This window comes from Trachypithecus francoisi, unplaced genomic scaffold (genome assembly GCF_009764315.1).
Source record: "Trachypithecus francoisi isolate TF-2019V2 unplaced genomic scaffold, Tfra_2.0 Lachesis_group10, whole genome shotgun sequence".
Classification (NCBI taxonomy): Eukaryota; Metazoa; Chordata; class Mammalia; order Primates; family Cercopithecidae; genus Trachypithecus; species Trachypithecus francoisi.
Window position 1 is genome coordinate 57,277,876 of NW_022681455.1, and position 27,036 is coordinate 57,304,911.

Below are 27,036 nucleotides of genomic sequence, written 5' to 3' on the forward strand. Positions count from 1 at the left end.
CTGCACCAGGTTCAAGCTATTCTCAGGCCTCAGCCTCCCCAGTACTGAGATTACAGGTGTGCACCACCATATCAGGCTAATTTTTGTATTTTTAGTAGAGACATGGTTTCACCATATTGGCCAGGCTGGTGTCAAACTCCTGACCTCTGGTGATCTGCCTGCTGCAGCCTCCCAAAGTGCTGGGATTACAGGCCTGAGCCACTGCCCCCAGCCAGTTTTGCCTTTTTAAATTACAGAAACATAATGTCAAATATATTCTCTAAAAATAACCCTATTGGTTAAAAAGTAATAACTGCCACATCAAACTGTGAAAAGCTTACAAAGGAATAGGCCATCTATTTCCTAAAGAAAAAGAACAGACATTTCATGCAGAGAATTTAGAAGACAAAATTCAGTAGATAAAAGTAAAATAATGAAAATCTCAAGTAATCCTACTTCTTTTTGGTATTTCCACGTAGGTTTTATGTTTACTTTTTTCCTGAGTGTGGGGAAGGTAGTGGTAATAACACCATTAAAAAATACAAATAACTTTTACTCAAGAATAAAACTGTACATTTAAGACCTGTTAATCAATACTGTCAAGGCTGATGAAATTCATAATTTGATTAAAATATCATCTACTTGAATGACAGAGCCTTGGGAGAAAAAAAAACAATACCATCTACTCCAAGAACAGCTTGGGGTAGTAAAAACGTAATTCTCAACCTTACAGCACGATGTAGGTGCTCAGGATCCAAACTGGTAGCCATAGAGAACAACCAAAGCTACTGTGGATGGGAGGCCTTAAAGTACACAGTAAATAGTGGTAAGTAGTGGTGGCAAGAAACCAAAATGTGTTTTCGAGCAGGCAGTGGAAGTCAAGTTTCCTTGGTACCAATTTAGAAAGGCAACTTCTTTGGTCATTTATATGTTAGTACAATTATTAAACCTTAGTTGTCATTATTACAATAAATTCTACGTTTTCAAAAGTGAAAAAATAAGCTATATATTCAAAAGTTACTTGAATTCACCCAATTTCTCAAGTATATTTATTTTATATAACTGGTATAAATTTGTAAATAAAAAAGCAAGCCACTTCAATAAAATCAGTGGTAAATCCTGTCTAAAAGAAGAAATTATGTGTTTATATGAAACTGTACCTAAAAGTTCATAACACTGTCACTTGGAACTTTCATATATATACAGATTTCTTCAAGAGACATATACTGGTATACTGCTATTCAATATATCTATTCTGTTTTCAAGTACTTCTTCTCTGATAATCCAGGACACACAAACATAGGCTCCCTTTCAAGTTGGGTAAAGTGACATATTAAAGAAGACTTCCATGAAGAAGTCAGAAGAATTTCCATTGTACACATAACTAGTATTTCAGTTTCATTAAACCTGTATCTTTCAATACAGGATGTTTAAAGAGACTTTGAAAAAATAATTCATAACTGCTTCCATATCATCTGTTCTTTAGGACTGTTTAGTATTCAACTACTAGCATTCTACTAAGATAGAATATATTTTAATTTTTATGATACCAAAGAGTAGATTTAAAAGGAGAAAACAAAAGGAGATTTAAGAAGTAAAAAAGATAATTATCTTAAAGGAAACTTTTCAGATATATTTCTAAGCAATGTTATTACATGAATATAAATACAAGTTAAGACAAAGAAGCCAGGGCAAGGTTTATTATGCCTATTATATCCCTAGAACAACGGAGACACTTAATATACATTTTCTGAATAAAACTTCAAATCTAGAGAAACAGTCATGGGGGCAACTAAAAACAAGGTAGATCCTACCTTCCTGGGGCTTCTAGTTCACAGAGCAAAAACCTTTAAGCAAAATCATTTATATTTATAAATATAGATATATGTATATATACACACATATACATATGTGTGTACATATGTACACAGACATGTTTACATACACATATATGTGTGTGTATATATACATGTTTATATTTATAAACATATGTATACATATCATATATTTGCATTTATAAATATATATACTTTATGCATATATACACATATATACACTTAATATATACATATATACACTTAATATATACATATATACACTTAATATGTGTATACATATATACACGCATATAAAGTATATATATTAAATATATATATGCGTGTGTGTGTGTGTGTGTGTGTGTACAGAATTTCATCCATTACTTAAGGTCAGAGTATCAAGTTATAGCATCTGGTAAGTAAAATGAGACTGTGTGATGAACCAGTAGAATTTCACTTTATAAAAAAATGAACCAAAATGATACTGTCTCCTAAGGACAACTGAATTCACTTGAGCCAACAGGTGAGATAAGAAAGCATTGGAGGCATAGTGTAAAAAGAAAAGAAAAAAATGGGGGATTTCTCAAGGATGAAGTACAAGTGAGGAATCAGCAGATGACGCTGGACAGACAAGGAGAAACACAGTTGTCAAGTCCTGTGTGTACGATGCTGAAGAGTTTTAACCAAGAACGTGATTTGATAGTGGGAAGGATAAAACAGTTTCACTGATTCCTTCTATTTTCTCAAAAAGTGAAGCAAAGAAATCGGCAGAGAGTGGAGAGGAGGAAGGGATTCCCAAGGTGAAGGCAAGAGAAAACACAAAAGAGCTCTTTTGGAAAATGACAGAGACTTGAGTAAAGAACACTGAGAGTGCCTGGCAGCACTCCATACTCATTAATGTTATGTGATGGTAGCTTTAAAGTTCAGTCTGAATGGTTGTCTGATATTCTCTATATGGTTCAGGTGCTTGGATACAGACTGGTAGACAGTCGGGTTTAACTGGGTTGGGCATTTTGCTGAGCAAGTATTATGCAGAGATTGCAGGTCAGGGAGTTAAAGGTCTTTGCAAGCAAATGCTTACAGGACTAGAAAAACTAAATTGAGGAAGGAAAGAAGTAAAGCCATGTGGAAAGTCATATTTAAAAAGTAGTAGGGTCAATGAACACAGCAGCTCTTGATGGTTTCAAGACAGAGTCTGGGTATTAAAGTTATCAAGCCACAAGCATAGGCAGTAGTGGTCAGAGTGGGAGACTATAGAGGTTTAGATTTTGGGGTAATGAAACAACTGTTGGCCTTGAAAACAACAAGGAAATGAGCAACAGGCTGAATATTCAAAAAGTAACCCAAACAATTGTGGAGAAGAAACTGAGCCAGATGCCAGTGTTATCACAAAGGAGGGATAAAGGAAGGTGATGGACCATTGCAAGCACGAGGATTAGTGATGGGTAAGTCTCATGACCTGGACTTTCAAGGTGCTAAGGTTTTTGAAGGAGAAAAGAGGAGGAATGGTGTGGAAGCAGTAGTAAGAAACAAGATATCTTCTGCCCAACATCCTTTAAGTCTTGAATAATGTGAGTATGCAGGGATATGGGTAAAAAGCCTCCCTTAGAGAAGGCAGCAGAGGAAGTTGTATCTTTAGGAAACAAGTTTTAATTATGACACGGTGAAAAGTTCAGAAAAGAGGGACGTCATAGAAGGAATAATCAGTATGTCAGCTGTGCCTTTTTATTTCCCACAGCGTCTGTGAAATGCAGAGTATTAAATGCTTGTCAATATGAATGATCAATTAATATTTACTTGGCATCAGCAGGCTATAATGCTACATGGTATTCCACCAAGCTTTTGTTACTGTGTTCTCTCACTTCAATCACTATTGGCAGCTGAGTTACAGGAACACTGAAAGTGGTGTTTTAAATTCCAAAAGAAAAGGGCAAAATTTTATAAGAAGATGTTAAAGAAAACTTTTAAGTTCCATTCGGAAGTTTAATTTAGCCTCTTAAAAAATTTTAGCCCACATTTTAGAGCCTTAAATCTTTAGTCATGGTTCCTTCCTTTCACAGGTGTCTCACACTTCTCTGAACTCCTACAACACTGAAAAGGCTTTACCATGCGACTTCATGTGTCATAACAAATGCCATCTTATTTGCCAGGGCTTTACTTTTTCATATGTTAGCTTCCACTCTCTGACTACACAGTCATTTTCTTGGGGTCAAAGTAGGCATTTAAGAGCTTCTTACTGATTTGGCCTGGGAATGCCTACATGAGTCACATAATTCTAAGGCAGAGACAAACTGTCTACAGTACCAGGTGTTATTTGCTAACATACAAGATCTTTAGAAGAATAATGAACTGGGGTTTTAAAAAATACTTTGAAATTATTTTAACTATTCTTCAAGAGAAACACTTACATGGGAAACAAAGAAAGCAAAATTAGTTATTTAGCCAAAATAATGTGCCCAAACAAAATAAATAAATCAATCCTGTGTTTTACCTCGATAGTAGGCCTTTGTAATTGCATCAAATTCCTCTTGACCTGCAGTGTCCCATAACATTAGTCTGACATCTTCATCATTAACTCTAAAACAAGAGATGAATTTATTTCTTATGTAAAGGAAAATGTTTTTGGTAATATAGCTTTGTGTATATTTTTCATTTTCAAATCCGAAGAGATTAAAACTACAAATGCTCCTTGACTTATGATGGGCTGTCCCAATAAACCCCATTGGGGGTTACATCCTGGTAAGCCCATTGTAAGCTGAAAATATTGTAGTCAAAAATATCTTTAAGTCAAAAATGCATTTAACACCCCATTACACCACTGTAAATTCAAAAAACTCATAAGCTGAACTATTATAAATCCTTATGCTCCTCAACTTATGATGGGGCTATGTCTCAAAAAACCCATGCTACAGTTGAAAAACTCTGAGTCAAACCATCTTGAGTCAGGGACCACATGGATACTGTCAGTTTCACCCTGAAAAACTCTGAGTATTCTCAGATGTTGATATCATTACCAACAGTGAAAGAGTGAAAAACATTCCCCTAAAGCTATAGCTTTCCACGTGATTTGGATTTATCTGCCATGTTTTTTTCTTTGACACAGTCACAGGTAGTGGTGGTCTAAGATTAACGTCTTGGGAAGGGGAATTCCCTTAGGTCACTGCTTGCTCTCCTTTCCCTACATCTTTCCAATGGGTTCTGGTGCTTTCGTGATAAAATGAGAATAAGAATGCAAAAAAGCAATTTACCGCCAGTAATCCCAGCAATTTATGAGGCCACAGTGGGCGGATCACTTGAGGCCAGGAGTTCAGTACCAGCCTGGCCAACATGGTAAAACCCTGTCTCTACCAAAAATACAAAAATTAGCTGTGTGTGGTGGCACGTGCCTGTAGTCGAGCTCCTCAGGGGGCTGAGATGGGAGAATCGCTTGAGCCTGGGAGGTGGAGCACGAATGCAGTCCAGCCTGGAAGACAGAGTAAGACTCTGTCTCAAAAAAACAAAAGGAATTTACCTCCCTGGCTCCCTGGTTGCCCTTGAACTTAAAATTTACTCTATTTTGTCATATAGTCAATTATCATTATTCACAGTAGTTATGTTCTATAATGCCAGTGTGAACACTGAATTGGCAAATACTGAACCACTGCTCCTAAGGGAAATACAGGGTTAGGTTCTTGAGAACCCCTGGTTACATTTTCATCAACTGATCAATACGTAACCTTGCTTTATGTGTTTCTGTTTAAAGACACCTTACTGATATATATTGTTAATTCATTAACACTGAATTCACGACCAACAGTACTGTAACTCGTGTCTGAACAAAGCTTATCGAACATATTTATTTTTTCTGTAACACACATCATAGCCTTCCTATATTTAGGAATGCTAGACAGCACTGCAGCACTACACTTAGGAGCATTCTTAAACAGCAAAATCGCCAAGAAAAAGCACAAAACGTAAAAAAAGGGGCATTAAACAGAAACACAAAAAGGACACGTGTTTACTGTATGAGGGGCTGAAACAAGAAAGAGACTTGTTTGATGACCTCAGCTGGGAAGTGCACGCTGGGCAACTTAAATTTTTTTGCTGCTCTATGTATGTCCACAAATGACCACAAATGCACATAAATACTGATTCTGGAGTTACAAATAAATATTTTATTATAAATAAAACAAAGTGGGTGAATTTGCATATGCAGAACTTATAAATAATAAGGATTGACTGCATACTTAAATATTTATTTGGTTTCAGGTAGTAAGTACAAAAAGCAAACATCATCAAGACTTAAAATGCTTGCTCTTAAAATATATTCTGAGGGAGGAAGCAAATATGGAAATATTTTTAAAAAGAGAGTAATTTTAAAAAGAATGCAGACTAGAAATTAATCTTTAAAATGATAAAATTATCTTTGATGTTAAAGTTGGGCCAGTAACCAAGTTTGTAGTATTTCTTATTTGGGTAATACATTTTAGTTTGTCTGCTACAATTTAAAATATCCTTAGACGTTCTCAGGACTAATGACAAAAAATATTACTCTGATGTGTTTTAGAATCCAAATGAATTTCCTAAAGTAGGATTTCCTTTTCATAGGCAAATTTTGCCCTCCCAAATCTGTTTTGTCTTATTTCTTTAGAGTAAAGCAAACTATTAATTCTCTAACTTCCATAGTCTTGCCTAGTTTCAAAAAGAGAACAGACATTCTAATAACAAGGAGCCCATAATACAATTTTCATTCCAAAGAAAACAGCAGTTGGAAATCTCACTGGAGTCAGTATCAGTTTGTGTTTAAGACATGCCCAAGGTGTCACCAATAAATATAAAACAGATATGAGACAGAAAAAAACGTGGGAAGGAGAGTAGAAAAAGAAAAAAGTGAAAGAGGAAGGGAAGAGATGAAAGAAAAAAAAAGGGTAAAGTTATGTGATGAAACCACCATCACGGTCGCATGAGCACTGCCACTAGTGGCCACATCTCGAAATCCACTGCAAGTAGTTAACTATTATTCCAGTAAGTCTTGGATAAAGTTCACAAATCAAAGCCAAAGGAATAAAACAGCCAAGTACTTACTGAATTTGTCGCTCCAAAAAATCAACTCCAATGGTTTTCTTGTAGTCTTTTGTAAAAATGCCTTTGCAATATCGCTGAATCATACTTGATTTTCCAACTGCTCCATTCCCTACAACCACCATCTTTATGGCGACTTCCATATCTTCCTCCAACATTTTTGGAGCTGAAATGGTTTCTGTACCAACTCTAATTCCAGGAGATCAGATCTTCTCTCTCAAATCTGTGGTTTAAAATGAAATTATTTTTTCATAAAAATGTACAAAATAAACTAATTGTTTTATCAAGAAATCATCACATTGCATTGCAAGGATGTGTTTTCATACCTGAGGCCCCTCCCACTCTTTTTAAATAATATAAATTCTTTGAAAGGTACAGCAATAACACAATCCATTTTTGAATGAATCCTCATCAATAGCACAATGCATGACATTCATATATCAATAAATACCTAGATCTACTTTCATAGAGACGATGATTAGGGTCATTAGACTTGATGCCTGATTATTTAAAGGCACCACTTGCTAGTTCTGTGCTCTTAGTGAACACGTTGCTTAACTTCTTCAGGCTTCTGTTTCCTGGCAATAATATCCATCTCATACGGTTGTTGATCAATGATACACATAGAGCACTTAGCATAGTGAAAGTTACGCATTCAAAATTTAGTTGAGCATTCCTGATCCAAAAATCTGAAGTCTGAAATGTGGCAAAATCTGAAACTTTTTAAGCACTGACATGATGCCATAAGGGAAAATTCCGTATCTGACATGTGATAGGTCACAGTCAAAAGAGAGTCAAAACTTTATTTCATGCACAAAAATACTGAAAGTACTGTATAAAATTACTTTGAGGCTATGTGTATAAGGCATATGTGAAACATAAATGAATTTCCTGTTAAGACTTGGGTCCTGTCCCCAAGACATCTCATTATGTACATGCAAATAGGGCGGGTGTGGTGGCTCATGCCTATAATCCCAGCATTTTGGGAGGCTGAGGCAAGAGGATCGCTTGAAGCCAGGAGTTTGAGACTAGCCTGGGCAACATATGGAGACCCAGTCGCCACTAAAAAAAATAAAATAAAATAAATTAGCCGAGTATAGTGGTGCATGCCTGTAGTCGCAGCTACACGGGAGGCTGAGGTGGGAGGATCCCTTGAGCCCAGTGATTTGAAGCTGCAGTGAGCTATGGTCATGCCACTGTACTCCAGCCTGGGTGACAGAACAAGATGCTATCTCTAAAAAAAATTAAAATAAAATTTTAAAAAACATTGTAAATTCTCCATAGTGTATCACCAAATAGGCAACAAATTCAAAATCTGTGGAAATCGCTTTTCAACCTCACGGGTAATAATCAATGTCCCTAAAAAAGCACCCCAAAGAAGGTTTCGTATAATAGTGTATGACCATGTGTCAGCATTGGGCTCTTAGTTATAACGATTTAGTGTTTGGCTTACAATGAATCCTGTACAAATAAATATCTTACACCACACATTCCTGCTTTAGTTTCAAACCTTTATAGTTACACATACAATGAAAGCAATAGAATGGGCACTGTTTGCATTTTAGGAATGAAAAGAACAGAAATTCAATTTCTTCATGTTTCTTCTTAAAATTACTGTTAGGCTACTGCCCATTTAGCTATTATATTTCAACTACTTTAACTGAAAATCCTTCTATACAACCACTACACCAAGAGAGTCCAAAAATGTGAAGAACATTCCTTTCTTTGTCCCTAATAGTCTCAGCAATTGTCTCCGGTACTTTACAAACCTGAGTGATCATAAGAATCACCTAAAAGTCTTGTTAAAGTATGGTCCTGGGTCTCCGCCTCAGACATCATTTATCAGAAATTTCACAGAAGGCCTTGGAATCTGGTTTATAGAACAAGCACAAAAGGTGCTGCTTAGCTCTCCCTTCACGAGCTGCTAGCTGGCAGTCTCTGCTACCTCACCTTCAGGATCCACTGCACTGTCCACTCCCGTTGAGGCCACATTCTCCCCAGGAAAAGATTAAACAGGCAGGGCCATTTGAGTTGGGCCAATTCTGCACAACGTGGATCCTCTTTGGTCTGGGGCTCCCATCAGACTAGCTGAGATTTTTACAGAAATGCACTGCAGTCTGGGGCTCTTTCCACCTCATCTTTCTTCATCCTTTCACAAGTATAAAAAACTAGCATTGCAGCCTCTTTATCCTTCTCAGGCATTTCCTCCAATAAATCTCTTGCACTTCTAATTCCATCTTGGTATTTGCTTCCTGGAGAACCCAAATGGATATACATCCCAAGTGATTTTACATTTAGGTAAATGTCAGAGCCAATACCCTACGCTAGTGATTCTCAATTTTGCCTATACATTTGAATCACCTAGATAACTTTTAAAAAATACTTGGCTGGGGGCAGTGGCTCACACCTGCAATCCCAGTGCTTTGGGAGGCTGAGGCAGGAGGATTGCTTGAGGCCAGGAGTTCAAGACCAGCCTGGGCACCATGTGAGACCCTGTCTCTATCAAAAAAAAAAAAAAAAATTGGCCAGGCATGGTGGTGTGAGCCTGTAGTCCCAGCGACTCGGGAAGCTAAGGCGGGAGGATTGTTTGAGCCCAGAAGTTCAAGGCTACAGTGAGCTATGACTGTACCACTACACTTCAGCTTGGGTGACAGAGCAAGACCCTGTCTTAAAAAAAAAAAAAAAAATCCTGATGCCTGATACCTGCATCTTATCCTCTGTGTATACAATCAGATGGTCTAGGGCAGTGGTTCCCAACCATTTTGGTACTAGGGACTTTTGTTTTGGTGGAAGACAACTTCCACAGATGGGAGGTTGGTGGGGGGCATGGTGGAGGGATGGTTTGGGGATAAAACTGTTCTACCTCAAATCATCAGGCATTAGTTAGATTCTCATAAGGATATAAGGAGTGCTGCAACCTAGATCCCTCACATGTGTAGTTCTCAATAGAGTCTGGGCTCCTGTGAGAATCTAATGCTGCTGCTGATGTGACGAGGCGGAGCTCAGGTGGTAATGCTTGCAGCCACTCACCTCCTGCTGTGTGGCCCAGTTCCTAACAGGCCACAGAATGGTACCAGTCCACGGCCTGGGGGTAGGGGACCCCTGGTCTAGGGTACAATCTGGACATCAAGTATCACCATCCTATTACCCTACACAAGATGTAGTCTTTAGGACACAGGGTCAAATATAAAATTCTGACCAGGAGCTGACCCTTGTTCATCCAGCTGTATCTCACACTGGTTCAGTTCCTAGAAGGCAACTTCCTTTCTCTACCTAAATAATTCTTCACCCAAGAAGACTGTTATGTTCATAAAAAGGCAACAACAAAACTCTTATCACATTTTATCCTTTTAAAGATACATACTTCAGACACTTTTGCTTCTGAAATGGTAGACATTTTTCCCTATTCCTTCCTCTAAATATAACTAAAATTTGTGAATATTATATATAAACAAACATTAGACATCGAAAAGTGAAAAGGTACCACAAGGCACAAAGAACAACATGGTAATGAGTTTTCCTTGAGTTCTTTTTACCTCATATATCCCAGACTGGATTATAGAGAAGCTAGTAACCAGGAAATTCACCACCAATGACAAAAAGAAACATAGAAGCTACTCTCTTGAGTCAAAGGACCAGGAACGGGAAAGCCTAGCAAGGCGGAGCTTGCAGTGAGCAGAGATCGCGCCACTGCAGTCCAGCCTGGGCAACACAGTGAGACTCCGTCTCAAAAAAAAAAAAGAAAGAAAGAAAGAAACATAGAAAACACCTCTACCCTTGTGAGGGCTATATTGATGCACCCCAACTCCCTCTATGGGGTGGTGTCAGAGAAGACCAACCGGGGAGGACTGGAGAGGACTTTCATCCTCACTGGGGAGAAATGAAGGCTCCTCCAACCCCTGCCCAACCACCACCAAGGCATCCCTGGAGTCCATGTGGGAGGATGAACTTCCACCCATCCACCAATTCAGTCATCCCTACCCATTTTTACCTCCACTTTTTTGCTGGCGTGGTGTCAGATGAAGCCTATTAGAAAGTCAGGACTTCCACTATCTCTCACAGGTAATAAGGCCATCTGCTGACTCCCCGCAGTGTCAGTGGGTCAGCCTCCTCCCAGCCAGGGTGGTATCAGTGGCCCCAGCAGAGAGTCATCATGACCAGTAGTAAGAGGAGCTCTTCCCACTCTCAGTTTCTCTATTTTTTTTTTTTTTTAGACAGTCTCTCATTCTACACTCCAGGCTGGAGTGCAGTGGGGTGAACACAGCTCACTGCAGCCTCAACTTCCTGGGCTCAAGCAATCCTACCATTTCGGCTGGGACTACGGGCGCACACCACCACGCCTGGCTAGCTTTTGCATTTTTTGTAGAGACAGGGTTTTGCCATTTTGGCCAGGCTGATCTCAAACTCCTGGGCTCAAGCGATCTGCCTGCCTTGGCTTCCCAAAGTGCTAGGATTACAGGCACGAGCCACCGCACCCAGCCCACTATGTTTCAATGGAAGACAAGCAGGAAACCTGGAGTTTTATCCTCACCTGGTAGTAAAGAGGTACTGTCCCACCCTTCCTGTTTTTGGAGCACAGCAAAGGAAGAGAATCAAGCTAAAAGAGTATGTAATGAGACCAGAGAATCACAACATAACACTCCCAATGTTCTGGTTTCATCGAAAATCACTCAGTACACCAAGAACCAGGAAAATCTCAACTCAAATGCAAAAGACAATCAATAGACACTAGCAATGAGATGACAGACATTAGATTTCTGTAATAAGGATTTTAAACATAAAAAGTTAACTGGCAGTCAATGAGCAATTATGGATATATTTGAACAAATGTAAAACATAGAGTCTCAAAAATAAACAGAAGATATAAAGAAGTACCAAATGGAAAGTAGAACTGAAAATTATAATAACCATAATTTTAAAAACTCAATGATAGGTTCAACGGCAGAATAGAGAGGACAGAGGAAAGAATTAGTGAACTTGAACATACAATCTGAGCCAAGCAAACAAAGACTGAAATAAAGGAAAAAGCCTTCAGGACCTGTGGAACTAAACCACAAAAAAACTGCATATTTCTGTCATTGGAGTTCCAGGAGGAGAGGAGGAAGAAGATAGGGCTAAAAAAGGACTTGAAGAAATAATGACTGAAAATTTCCCAAATATGGAAAAAGACAAAGCTACAGATTCAAGAAGCTGAGTAGATCTCAAACAGGATAAACCAGTCAAAATCTAGATCTAAACAAATCAAAGTCAGACTTCTGAAAACTAAAGACAAAATATTTTGAAAGCAACCAGAGAAAAACGATGGGGAAAAGTCATTTGAATGACAGTGAATTTCTCCTCAGAAACCATGGAGGTCAGAAGGAGGTGGCACATCATTTTTTGAGTGTTGAAAGAAAAGAACTGTCAACTCAAAATTATATATCCAACAAAAATATCCTCTAGGAATGAAAAGGAAATCAAGGTAATCTCTGATGAGGGAAAACTGAGAGCATTTGTTGACAGCAGACCAATGCAAAAGAACAGCTAAAGGAAGTTCTCAAGTGGAAAGGAAATAATTTTTTAAACAAAGAACTTGGAATATCAGAACAAAAGAAAGAACATGGTAAGAGCAAAAATATTGTTAAATCCAATAGACTTCCCTTCTCTTCTTGAGTGTTCTAAACTATGTTTGATAGTTGAAAAAAAATTATAAAACTGTCCAATGTGGTGTTCAATACATGTAGGGAAAATATTTAAGACAATTAATTATAAATGGGGATGGATAAAGGACTATACAGGGAGGTAAGCATTCTACACTTCACTTGAATTTGTAAAATATTGACTACAATGATAAATTATGGTGATAAATCACATATACAGTCATGCACCACATAACAACATTTCGGTCAATGATGGATTGCTTATACAACAGTAGTCCCTTAAAATTACAATGCCATATGTTTACTATGCCTTTTCTATGTTTAAATATGTTTAGATACACAAATATTTACCAATGTGTTACAAGTACCTACAATATTCAATACAGTAACAGTGTACAGGTTTGTGGCTTAGGAGCAATAAGTTATAGCATACAGCCTAGATGTGTAGTAGGCTATACCATCTAGGTTTGTGTAAATACATTTTAGTATGTTCACACAATGACAAAACCATAATGTGCATCCCCATCGTTAAGCAATGCATGACTGTATGTAATATAATACCAAGAACAACCACTAAAACAATAATACAAACAGGTACACTCAAAAACACACAGATAAATCAAAATGAGATTCTAAAAACACAATAAAGTCAGAATCTAATTGATATTTATAGAACTGTCTATACAGCAGCACAATATATTTCCTTTCAAGTACCCAGATTGAACATATTCTGGGCCATAAATCAAACATCAACATGTCACAGGGCAAACCCCAAAACTGGAGTTCAGCCCAGGAGGCCACATGGGTTTTTGGCTTCGTGCAGAAGGAATTCAAGAGTGAGCCGACAGAGTGAAGTGAAAGCAAGTTTATTAAGAAAGTACAGGAATAAAAGAGTGGCTACTCCATAGACAGAGCGGCCCTGAGGGCTGGTGGTTAGTTATTCTTATGGTTTTTTTTTTTATTACATGCTATACAAGGGGTGGATTATTCTTGAGTTTTCTGGGAAAGGGATGGGGAATTCCCAGAACTGAGGGTTCCTCCCCGTTTCAGACAATATAATGTAACTTTCAGACGTTGCCATGGCATTTATAAATTGTCATGGTGCTGATGGCAGTAACCTTTACTATGCTAATGTATTATGATTAGCATATAATGAGCAGTGAGGACAACCAGTGGTCACTTGCATGACCATCTTGGTTTTGGTCAGCTTCTTTACTGCATCCTGTTTTGTCAGTGGGGATCTTTTAAGACCTGTATCTTGTGGAACCAGATCTATCGACTTCCTGTCTCAAACACACTTAAAATAATGGAAACCATACAGAATGTGTTCACTGATCACAATGGAATCAAACTAGAAATCAATAACAGAAAGATAAAACAGGGAAATCTCCAGACAGAAACTAAAAGCACACACTTGTAAAACAATCCAACATTCAAAGTAGTAGTCACAGGGAAAGTAAAAAAAAAAAAAAAATTAAATGAAAGTGAAAATACATGTGAAACTTAGTGGGGCACAGCTAAAGTAGTGCTGAAATGGGAAAATATATTTTATTTTATTATTACTATTTTTGAGACAGAATCTCACTCATCAGTCCAGGCTGGAGTGCAGTGGCCCGATCTTGGCTCACCGCAAACTCCCCCTCTCAGGTTCAAGCAACCCTGCCTCAGCCTCCCGAGTTGCTGGGACTACACACATGCATCACTATGCTGGGCTAATTTTTGTATTTTTAGTAGAGATAGGATTTCACCATGTTGGCCAGGCAGGTTTCTAACTCCTGGCTCAAGTGATCTGCCCGCCTCGGCCTCCCAAAGTACTGGGACTACACGCATGAGCCACTGTGCCCAGCCTGAGACACGAAACTTTGCAGCACTAAATGCTTACCTTAGAAAAGGAAAAAAGTTTCAACTCAATAATCTAAGCACTCACCTCAAGAACTAGAAGAGCAAAATAAACCCAAAGCAAGCAAAAAAAGGAAGATACTAAAAAAGAAGAACAGAAATCAATGAAATTGTAAACAGAAAAACTGATGCAACAAAAAGCTGGCTTTTTGAGAAGATCAATAAATTTAACAATACCTCAGTGAGACTAACACAAAAAAGAGAGAGGACACAAATATCCAATACTAGGAATAAAATAGGGGATAGCAACATAGACTCTGCAGACTCAAAAGGATAACGTAACAACCCTACATACATAAATGTGACAACCCAGACAAAATGAACCAAATTCTTCAAAAGCATAAACGACCATAATTCACCCAATATAATATAGGTCTATTTGAATACCCCTATAACTATGAAGGAAATTGAATCTGTAATGTAAAAACTCGGAAAGAAATCTGCAGGATCAGGCAGTTTCACTGAAGAATTCTACTAAACATTTAAAAAATTAACACCAATGTACACAATCTCCTCCAGAATAGAGACGAGGAAACACTTGCCAACTCTTTTTATGAAGCCAGCATTATCTTGATACCACAAAAAGACACTACAAAAAAGAAAATTAGACAAACTCTTCTGAACAAAGATGAAAAAATCTTCAACAAAGTATTAATAAACTGAATTCAGCAATATTTAAAAACAATAATACATTGCAACCAAGTAGACTTTATTCTGGGAATGCAAGGCTAGTTAAATACTCAAAAAGCAATCAATGTAATCCACCATATAAACACAACATAATATCAATTGATGCAGAAGAAATACTTGACAAAATTCAACATTTGTGAGAAAACTCAGAGCAAACTAGAAATAGAATGGGACTTCTTTGACCTGGTAAAAGGCACCTACAGGCCAAGCACAATGGCTCACGTCTGTAATCCTAGCACTTTGGGAGCCCACAGCGGCAGACTGTCTGAGCTCAGGAGTTCGAGACCAGCCTGGACAACATGGTGAAACTCCGTCTCAACTAAAAATACCAAAAATTAACTGGGTGTGGGGTCGCTCACCTGTAATCCCTGCTACTCAGGAGACAGAGGCACAAGAATTGCTTGAACCAGGGAGGCAGAGGTTGCTGTGAGCTGAAATCGTGCCACTGCACTCCAGCCTGGATGACAGAGTGAGATTCTGTCCCAAAAAAAAAAAAAGCATCTATAACATAAAACAATTCTGGAAGACAGACTGCTTTCCTCAGATTGGGAACAAGGTAAGGATATCTATTCTCACTACTCCTATTCATGATACATGAAGTTCTAGTCATTGTAATAGGAAACAAAAATAAATAAAACACAGATTAAGAAAAAAATAAATAAAACTTTCTCTATTCACAAGTGACATGATTATCTCTGTAGAAAAATCCATAGAATCTACCAAAAATTTAAAAACCAAACCCTGAACTAATGAGTTTAGCAAGAGGACATATGTACAACACACAAAATTCAATTGTATTTCCACATACAATGTACAATTTGAAACCAGTATTTTTTAGAATGAGATTTACAATAGCTCAAAAAACATTAAATACTTAGGTATAAATGTAACAAAACATGTACACAATCTGTACGCTGAAAACTACAAAACACTAAACAAATCAAAGACCTAAACAAATGGAAAGACATATCATGTTCATGGATTGGGAGACTCAACAAAGTAAACATAGCAATTCTCCCTAAACTGATCTGTGGGTGTAATACAATTTCAATCAAAGCACCAGCAAATTTTTCTGTATCCACAAGTTGATTCTAAACTTTATACACAAAGGTAAAAGAATCAGAATAGCTAAAACAATTTTGAAAAAGAATGAAACTGGAGGAAATTATACTACCTAGTTTTAAGACATTACAATGCTAAATTAATAAAGTGTGATACTGGCCAAGGGAAAGTTAAGTAAATCAGTGGAACAAAACAGGCCCAAAACAGACCCTCACAAATAAAGCCAACTGATTTTTAACAAAGGTGCAAAAGCAACTCAATGGAGAGAAGGCAGTCTTTTCAACAAATGCTGATGAACCAACTGGACGTCCAGAAGCAAAAAAGTAAACCTTCACACCTTATACAATTAACTCAGATGGATCACAGATCTAAATGGAATACTTTTATAAAACAATTTTTAGAAGGCGAAAATCTTGACCTGTTAGGCAGAGTTCTTAGACATGACACCAGAAGATCCATAAAAGGAAAAATTGATACTGGACTTCACCAAAAATTAAAAACACTGCTGTCTGAAAGACACTGTTAGAATGAAAAGGCAAGACAGACTGGAAGAAAATACCTGAAAAACATGTAACTGCCATAATTTGTATCCAAAACATATAAAGAACCCTCAAAATTCAATCTAAGAAAACAGACCAATTTAAAAATGGGCAAGTGACTTGGCCAGATACCTCACCAATGACTCCATGTGGCAAATGAACACATGAAAACATGTACAATATCTTTAGCCATTAGTTAAAGGCACATTAAAACCACAATGAGATACCACCACACACCTATTAAAATGGCTAAGTCTTGAAAAACTGACACTACCAAATGCTGGGAGTATGTGGAGCAACTAGAACTCTCACATGTTGCTTGTGGGAAAGCAACATGACACAGACACTCCAGAAAAGAGTTTAACAGTTTTTTGAAAGTTAAACATACATTTACCATTGCTACAAGTGCAATCCACTTGTAGCAATACTCTAGAGAAATGAAAACATGTCCATACAAAAAACTTTTACATGGTATTTATAGCACATCGATTCATAATCACAGAAAACTGAAAACCTCAATGTCCTTCAATAGGCAGATGTAGAAACAAACTGTGGCATTTCCACATAATATAACAGTACTCAGCAATAAGAAAAGAAATTATCCATACACGAAACAACTTGGAAAAATCTTAAAGGCATTTTGCTGAGTGAAAAAAAGCTAATATCCAAAGATTACCAACTGTTATGATTCCATTTCTAGAAAATATTAATAATTGCCAGGGGTAAGGAGTATGATATAAAGGGATCACATTAGGTTTTTTTTCTGTGAGGGCGGGGAGTGACAGATTTGTTCTACATCCTTATTGTAGTGGTGGTTACATGAGTCTAAAATTCGCAGAACTGTACACCGAAAAAAAGATCAATTTTACCACATACTTTTAAAAATAATACATTAATTTCCTTAAAATAAATTTAAAGAAAAAAGCCAAATTAAACGTTAACAGGCAGTCGGACTCTTGCTTTTTAGAAACTACTCTACAGACTTAAAGCACTAGATCAAAACAATTACGTTCCTAGAAATAAGCATAATTCTGAGTACAATTAAAGACCTTGACAATAATATTTTATATAAACACCCTTTCCCCAAAACATTTTGCTAATGCAGTCTAATAAATTAGAAAAGCAAAGGGTGAGTTAACTCACCAATCAAAAGGTTGTTTTCTCACACGGCCTTTATTTAAGTAGAAGTACAGTTATATTTGTAAAAATACTGAAAAACTTAGGGTCAATGAAATTACCTAGATGTTAGGAGATATATAAAAACCCAGAGAAGTTAACAGCCCTTTTCAGACCCTACTGCCACTTCACTAGCTCCTGATAAGGAAGTTCTTACTCTCACACGCTCTCACGTTCTTACTCCAGGGAACTGCCGATGGCTCCTTGGCTCCTCGGATCTCCGAGTAAAGTTAAGTCTGTAGCAACCAGTGTCAATGGAATAGCACAATTTGGCTCATTTATATTCCAGCACTCTATGAGCAAGAAACTAGGGAAGGGTGGGGTCGCGGGTAAAGAGGAGTCGCACTGCAGGGAGAAGAGGAGTCTACATGCCTTGATGGAGCTGAGGACCCTCTTCGCCGCCAAACCTAACCTGAGCACTTCACGCCCTCACCGGTGTCTGGCCCAGCCTGGGTCGCCCCTTCCCCATGCAGGACTTGGGGCAGGCAAAAAGCCGAACTCTCGGCCAGACTGGGGACGCAGCGTCGCCCTCGCTCCATCCCTCTTTCCCGCCCACCTGGCAATTCCAGGTACCGACCGCTGGGAGCTGGAAGGGGTCGCCGGGCTGGCGCTGCCGCCCACCTTCTCTAGCTGGAACTTGGGATCGGTGCTCAAGGGCGGGAGAGCCGGCGCTCGGCTGTTGGAACAGGGGGATGGGGGAGCCGGGCCTGGAGGCCCCTGCCCACTCCCGAGAGTAAGGCACAACCCGGGACCCCGGGGAGAAGCTGACTCTTCCCCAGTGGAGCCGGACAAACCCCCAGCCGCTGGAGACGGCGAGTGAGTGCAGCGCCGCTGCACCGCAGCGCGAGCCACTACTCACCGTCCCCCGCCCGCCGCGGACCCGCCGCCCGGCGCCACCGGCTCCTCCTGGTCGCGGCGCAACCGCTGCCGCCGCTGCCTCCTCCCGACGCGCCAGTTCTCCCTGCGGGGCCGCGCGGCTAGTTCGCACCCTCTTTCGCTCTCTTAAGAATGATTATGATTTTTAAACGAACTTTATTGGTAGCCAGGGCTCAGATTGAGTGGCTCAGCTGCAGCTCCGATAGGGATGGTGGGGCGCGGGAGTCTCGACTCCCCTCATCTGTGGACCCGCCGCGCTACGGAGCATGCGCCGTGCCTCGTTTGCGCAAGCTCTGTGCAGACCAGCGGCCCTGCCCCGCCCATGTTCTGGCGGGTGGCGGGCGGCTGCTCAGCTTTCCAGGCGCCTCCAAGGGATCCCGGGAGGGCAGTGGGGAGACCAGAGGCGAGCAGGATCTCCTAGATCGTGAACTCTAGAAAAGAGAAATCGGCCAATGACGGTCTGCATAAGTTTCACAGAGTTATCACACTTCCAGAGTCCTCAAAGGGCTTGCCCCGCATCGGACACATACCTTATTTTCTTGACCAGATGATATCTTAAGTGGCCGAGTGAGCAAAAAATGTCGAACAAAGTCGAAAACGCACACACACAGCCTGCAGGATTTGGCTGGACAAAATAGAAGCCTGAGATGGTTAATTATTCAGAGGAGCAAACCGAAAACGAAAAGGTCCCGCAAAAGCAATCTCAACTTTGTTTGCTTCAGTTGTTTTTATATTTCAAAATAAAATAGAATAGAAAAAAAGATGGAAAATACCAAGTGTTGGCCAGGATGTAAAGTCACTGCATTCTTCTACTCTGCTGCTGGAATGTAAACTGGAACAACTCCTTTGAACAACAGTTTGGGACTGTCTGCAAAAGGTGCATACCCTATGGCCCCGCAGTTCCACGCCTCCATATAGAGCAAAAAGAAATGAATACTTAGGGTGCACCGACAGGCAGATATCAGAATGTTCGTAGCTGCATTTATTGTAATAATTCCTTAATGAGAATAACCCAAAGACCATCAACAATAGAATAAATGAATGAAATTACACAGGGTTCGCATAATGAAACACTATACAGCAACGCAAAGAACCATCTGCAATAATTACGGGCAGCAACGTGGATCAACTGCAGAAACCTAATGCCCAGCATAAAAAGACAACAAAAGTACACATGGCATAAGTCCATTTCTATAAAGTACAAGAACAGAAGAACTAAGCTGCTCAAAGTTAGCATAATGGTTACCTTGGTGGGCAGGGGATAGTGACTGGAAGGAGTTAGCAACTAGAAGAGGGGCTTCCAGTTAGCGACTGAAAGAGGGGCTTCCTTCTAGTAAGGTTCTCTTTGTTGATTTTGGCGCTAGTTATAAATGCGTGTCCATTTGTGAAAATTCAAGCTGTACTCTTATGCACATTTTTCTGTATGTGAATTATACTTCACACTTAATAATTTTAAAAATTAAGTGGCGATTGTTTTACTTAAAATAGCAATAGTATTTGTAAGAAATTTAATATCAAGTAGCTAACAGATTTATCGCTAGGATTTGGCTGGCAGTCTCTTAAATTTGAGTAACGTACTGGTGCCCTTTCTGAGAAAAAAAAAACGATTAAAAAGTTGGCAAATGACTTGAATAGACATTTCTCCAAAGAAGATCTACAAATAGCCAATGAGCCCATGAAAAGAGACTCAAGGTCACTAATCATGAGGGAAATGCAACTCAAAACCATGAGATACAACTTCACACTCACTAGAATGATGATTATAAACAAAGCAGAACAGAAAATAAATATGAGTGTTGGCAAGGATGTGGAAAAATTACAACCTTTGTGTGGGAATGTAAAATGGTACTGCCACTGTGGAAAATTGTATGGTTCATCAGAATATTAAAAATAGAATTATCATATGATTAAATAATTCCATTTCTGAGTATATATCCAAAAAGATTGAAAACAGGGACTCAAAAAAGACATTTGTTCAACCATGTTTATAGCAGCATTATTCACAATAGCCAACGGGTGGAAGCAACCCAAGTGTCCATCAATGGATGAATGGATGAACAAAATGTGGTATCTACATGCAATAAAATATTATTCAGCCTTAAAAAAGGAGGGACCCAGGCGTGGCGATGTATCCCTGTAATCCCAGCTACTTAGGAGGCCGAGATGGGAGGATCACTTGAATCCAGGAGTTCAAGACCAGCCTGGGCAAATCCTGTCTCAAAAATAAGAGAGAGGGAAATTCTGACACGTTACAGCATGGATGAAGCTTGAAGACATTATGCCTAGTCACAAAAGGACAAATGCTGTATGATTCAACTTATCTAAGGTACATAGAGTAGTCAAATTCATAGAGACAGTTAGGGGGTGGGAAGTGGTTGTGGGGAAGGAAGGGCAGGCGGTGGATGGGGAGTTAGTGTTTTCTATCTACAGTTTTAGCTTTGCAAGATGAAAAAAGTCTGGAGATAGATGGTGGTGATGGTTGCACAATGATGTGAATATACCTGATGCTCTTGAACTTTATACTTAAAAATGGCTAAAAATGGTTAATTTTATGTTTTATGTATATCTTGCCAAATTTCTTTTTAATGGGGGAAAAAAAAAAGAAAATCCTAGAGGGTCTCAGGGAGTACGTCTGAGATCCAAATCTGAGAAAAACTTCCTGAAAAGGGGTTCTCCCAAAATCATTTCTTTCTTCCACACCTTTCCATTTCCTTGGAATTGTTGGACATTGAAGGAAATCCAGAATATGCCATCCCAAAATATGCCACTTTGTCATAACGATTATTTTGAGCTGAAGGCAATTAAGAAACAGCAGAACAGAAGAAACACTGTGCTTTTCCCATTTCTGTCTAAAAGCAGGCTATAAATTTCCCTTTGTGAAGTTGCTCCTCCTCCCCATCCCATACTAGGAGGAGGAGATTCCTATCACCAGAGCACCAACTTGAGTCATATGGCAAACCTTGCAAAATAACCTTTGTCTTCCAATAGTTCCCCTCATATAGTTTAATCGGCCACAATTTACCACCTTCACAAGTCCCACCCCTTTTTCCTTTGTCTTATCACTTCTGCACAATTTATCACCCTTTTAAAAAATGGTATATAAGTTCTTAGGCCTAACTGTTTTTGGGGTTTTCACTTCTTTTCTGTGAGGCCCCCCATGTGCATATGAAGTAAACCTTTTCTCCTGTTTATCTGTCATTTGTCAATTTAATTTGCAGGCTTCTGCTACTGAACTTACAAGAGTAGAGAAAAAGTGTTTATCCTCCCTGCAGACATGCTCAGTGCAATTAAAGTCTACTTTTTATTTGACTTGAGGCTGCTCTCAAGGACACAGCAGAGATTCTCATGCTCTCACTGAAGGCAGTGAAATCATGAAAGCCTGCGTGGAAATCTGATCTTTTAAATCATGTAGTTGTGCTATAGTAGAAATAGCAACAGAATTAACCTAAAAGGGTTTGAAAGAAATTTTACCTGCAGTGACTAGAAATGAGTTTCACAAAATTATTTTAAGGAAAACATTCTGAAAAGTTAGTTATTAAGTCATTAAATGATTGTTTGAATCTAGTACCTCCACTGACCCAGCCAAAAATGTCCATTTGGTCCCTTGCTTGTTCTTTCATTGTGTCTGACTCTGATGAGCTGAATAGTGTCCAAGCATCATGAATTGTAGCTGAGTTGAAAGAAAAACAAAAAAATCAAAAAATATTTTCTCCCAAGAAAGAAAGCTTTGAAAATTTTTACCACTTAGAATGTAAGTCTGCATATAAATGTGAATGCATATGTGGCCATCTGGAAAAACCTAGTAGAAATCACAGTATTGGTCTAGACAGTAATAATCTACTGTTCTTCAGAATCATACAGACCATCCTGGAAAAAAATTTTTTTTCTAGTACTTTCTAGCCAGACATTAAAATACTGATCCAGTTCCTCTGTTGCTTAAGCTTGGATCTTAGTATCCTCATCTATAGTAAGGAGTTACCCACCTTACAAGGTCATTTATCCATTCAAAAACATATGTATTGTGCCGAGTACTGTGCTGAACACTGGGTATTTAGTAATAGACAAAAGGCAGATGGTTTGTGTCCTCTGGGAGCTTAAAACGTGTTAAGGGAGACCAAAAAAGAAAGTATACAAATATACACATATGCACACATATACATAAATAAATGATTACATACCCTTAGACCTTATGTGAAAGTAAATAACTGGTATGATAGAATCGTGTAAGAGGGAGCCCTAATTTATGTTGGAGAACCAAGGGAAGGCCTTTCTGATATAGTGATTTTTAAGCTGTAATCTGAAACAGAAATGAATTAGGTAAAAAATAGACAGAAATAGACTTCAAGCAGAGACAACAGGAAGTACGATGGCCTGAGGCAGCAAACAACTCACTGGGTTGAAATAATTGAAAGGGAGCCAGTGTGCAGGAGTGAGGTGGAAAGCAGCGGGTAAAAAATAAAGAACAGTAGTGGGGGAGGCAGGGGGCAGATCATGAAGACCTTGCAGGTCACGTTAGGTAATTTGGATTTTATTTCAAGTGTATTGGGAAGCCACTGGAGGATTTTTTAGTGCACAGACTAGGAGATTCACTGGACAGTTTTAAAAAATTCCTCTGACTGCTATCTAGGGAAAACACAGAGTAGTGGAAAATGGGAGAGCAATGGAAGGGCGGTTCAGGCAAGAGATGATGGAGGGTTAGATTGAGGTGGTTACAGGGGTGATACAGAAAAGTGCATTTGTTTTTAATCTTGGAAGTAGAACCTATAGGATTTGGCTATGGTGTAGGAAAAAAACGGAATGTCAAGAGTGACTCACAGGTTTCTTGAATGACGGCCTTGCTGAGATTGGTCACTAAGGAGCTAGTTACTACCCCTCACAGTGTGAGTCGGGGAATAATCTGTTCATTCTAAATTCCTTTTTGTTTTGTCCTTGACTGTTCTTGTATCATGGTCTAGTCTGTTCCAGCATATACACTTCTAGATTTAGGGCCCTTACTAACAAAGAATAATTAGAAAATTAAAAAAATATATTATTTATTTATTGCCCAAGTCTTTCTCATATATATATTTAATATATATTTACTTTTGTTGAAATACTCAGTATACTGAGAGACCTCCTCTCTAATGGAAAGGGCTGAACTAGACAACTCTCTGACTTTTGGGAACTTCACTTATGGTAAATAAGGAAACGTCTGTGTGATATTCTTCCTCACACTTCTGTTGGAACATTTGTTCACTTCACTTCAGTGAATTGATGCATTTTTTAGAGCTTATTCACAATCAATGTTTTGTCATCATTCCATGATTTAAATTCTTCTCAGTAGGCCGGGCACAGTGGCTCATGCCTATAATCCTAGCACTTTGAGAGGCTGAGGCAGGAGGATCACCTGAGGTCAGGAGTTCAAGACCAGCTTGACCAACATGGTGAAACCCCATCTCTACTAAAAGTACAAAAATTAGCTGGCCGTTGTGGCTCACGCCTGTAATCTCAGCTACTCAGGAGGCTGAGACATGAGAATTGCTTGAACCCGGGAGGTGGAGGTTGCAGTGAGCCAAGATCGTGCCACTGAACTCCAGCCTCAGCCACAGGGTGAGACTGTCTCAAATAAATAAATAAATAAATAAATAAATATAAAATAAATAAATTCTTTTCTCAGTGCTCTCATAAAATAAGTAGAGGGACTACTTGATTAACCTTATTTGTACATATAAATAAAGTAGGTAAAGGTCACATACCCTACAGGTAGGTTTGATACAAGAATCCAGTTCTCTTAATGGGCAGTTATGAATTCAAACTCATCCACTTGCCCATTCCCTGGTTTTGCAATTATTAAGTCACAAAAAAGTGGTGAGGAAATGTTCTACTTATGCTAATAATCAAATACTTAATGCTCATGACAGAATATTTTTTCCTCTTAAATATAATCTTTTCAACATTAATCAGTAATTGAGGTTTTGTACTTAAAGTTTTTTTTTTTTTTTTTTTTTTTTTGCAACCAGGACTAATTCTTAATTTTTTAACCACTTCTACTCAACAAATATATAAAACGCTTTAAATATTGATGCATCTCCTGGTTTTTGGTTTTTGTTTCTTGCATCCTATAGAAGATCTACAAAACTAGAGTTAGACGCCAAAAAGAAGCTTCAGATGGTGACAAATAAAAATGTTCTGTCTCAATGCTGATTTTTTCAGTAATGAAGTGGTATAAACTCATTACCTTCATGAAGCTCCATAGGTCATGAAAATAACATTGTTGTAGAGCTTCCATGTGCATCAGCCTTGACTGAATAGTTTGATGCACTTGCAAATCACAAAGTGCTTTCCTTTGAAATGTGTAAGGCAGGTTGAGATGCAGCTTGTCAGATGGATTTAGTCCTCCTAGGACTGGATGTCTCCTTGTTGCAGCTGAATTCTCATTTCATTTACCCATAACTAGAAAGATCTCATGAACAGCTATTTTAAACATAGAGTTGCCGTCAACCTGGGGGACCAAAGAAATGGATTGAGGGCAGGGAGTAGTTGGAAAGAGCAGGGAGTTGATTTAAAGATGAGACATGTGTGATAATGATGTACAGGTACTTTGTGGGGTACAGGAGGGCCCCAGGTAGACAGGTAGACAGGAGCTGGCATATGGCTTACAGTCATCCAGCCAATGTTATTGGGCTCTTACAACTCAGGCTTTGGAGCCAGAATCCCTGTATTTGAATTCCAGCTCTACTACTTACTAGCCGTGTTACCTTGGACAAGTTACTTAAATCTCTCAGTGCCTCAGTTTCCTCACTTGTAAAATGGAGATAATAGTAGTACTTCCTGGAGTTATCAGAGGAATTTAATGAGTTACCATATGTAAAAGCACTTAGAAGAGTGTAAGCCCTCAAAAAAAAGTTAGTAGAAGTATTAGTAGTATCTAAAAGTTACTAGTTATATGAGAATAGAAGGGGCAGAAATGTCTCCAAGTTGACTCATCTCTAAGTGGTAAAGTGCCAATGGCATTGCCAATGATATATCTTTTTTTCCTCCTTGCTAGAAGTTTTCTTCAGCTTTACTGCTGTGCAGTGTCCAAGTATGGATTGTTTTTATTATATCTATAGTATTTAGTGTGCTATTTCAATAATGTCTTTCTTCAGTTCTGGAAAATTCTCAGCCTTATATCTTCAAATATTGCCTCTAACCCAATCTATTTTCTTTTTCTGAAACTCCTATTAAGAGAGGCTGATCCTAAACCCTTCTTATAGTTCTCATATCGTTATCTTTCTAGCTTTATTATGTGTAATGGCCAGTCTTCCAGTTTACCAATTTCTTCTCCATCTATTTCTACTCTACAATTTAAATTTACCCATCAAGTTTATAATCCCAATGAACGACATTTAAAATTTTCCACATGTTCTCTGTTTTGTTAAAATTTCTTTTCTCCTGTAGTCAAATTATTGTATTCATTAGGCTTTTTAATCTTTTTTGCATTGCTTTCTTTCTTTTTTTTTTTTTTTTTTTTTTTGAGACAGAGTCTTGTTCTGTTGCCCAGGCTGGAGTGCAGTGGTGCGATCTCGGCTCACTGCAGCCTCCGCCTCCCAGGTTCAAGCGATTCTCTTGCCTTAGCCTCCCAAGTAGTTGGGATTACAGGCACATGCCACCACCCATGCCCAGCTAATTTTTGTAGTTTTAGTAGAGACGGGGTTTCACCATGTTGGCCAGGCTGATCTCGAACTCCTGACCTCGTGATCCGTGTGCCTCAGCCTCCCAAAGTGCTAGGATTACAGGCGTGAGCCACTGTGCCCGGCCTGCATTACTTTAATTCTTTTAAACAAAATTATTTTAGTTCCTTTGCTATTGTTCCATTATTTCCAATTCTTTTTTATTGCACTTGACGACTCTCACTCATCATGCCTCCTTTTGTGGTTTTTAATTTAGGAATGTGAAGTCATCTTCACGAGGGCTGCATTTTCTATGGGACTTCTATATGCTTAGCCCCTGTATAATGGCTTGATATCTGCTTTTGATATTTGCTTTTGTCAAAGCCAGGGCTTCAGAATGTTCAAGGATGTGGGAACAGCATTTATGTTAAATTCTCAGCTTGGAACGCCCACATCACATAGGTAGCATAAATTCAGAAAACTTGCCCATCCATGGTGTTCGTTTTGGGTCTTGATTCCTCCCAGAAACATTTCCCCATTCAGAATCCTGGGGGATGGTAATCTTCCTTGTTGCTTCCCTGTTCTCCTTGACAAAATTTTTCTAGCTCCCTTTTCATTGAATTGGTGCCTATTCTAGTGTCTTGTTTTTGTGTCTGTGTCTCCCTTC

The 27,036-nt window shown here is 38.7% G+C and overlaps 1 protein-coding gene across 5 annotated transcripts in view; it reads right to left on the minus strand.

The window, feature by feature from the left end:
- The window catches only part of RAB23 (RAB23, member RAS oncogene family), a 32,825-nt gene extending 13,798 nt beyond the window's left edge, over positions 1-19,027 (minus strand). Inside the window, exons 1-3 of one of the 5 annotated variants that reach the window (XM_033217541.1) lie at positions 18,894-19,027; positions 6,861-7,080; positions 4,288-4,373 (exon numbers count right to left, since the gene is read on the minus strand). In XM_033217541.1, the coding sequence (XP_033073432.1) occupies positions 4,288-4,373; positions 6,861-7,015 (241 nt within the window). In that variant the 5' untranslated portion in view covers positions 7,016-7,080; positions 18,894-19,027. Of the gene's footprint in view, positions 1-4,287; positions 4,374-6,860; positions 7,081-17,829; positions 18,333-18,439 lie in introns of those variants that run through there. The other 4 variants (XM_033217540.1, XM_033217538.1, XM_033217539.1 and 1 more) reach the window with 4 other exon arrangements.
- Positions 19,028-27,036: the final 8,009 nt, after the last annotated feature.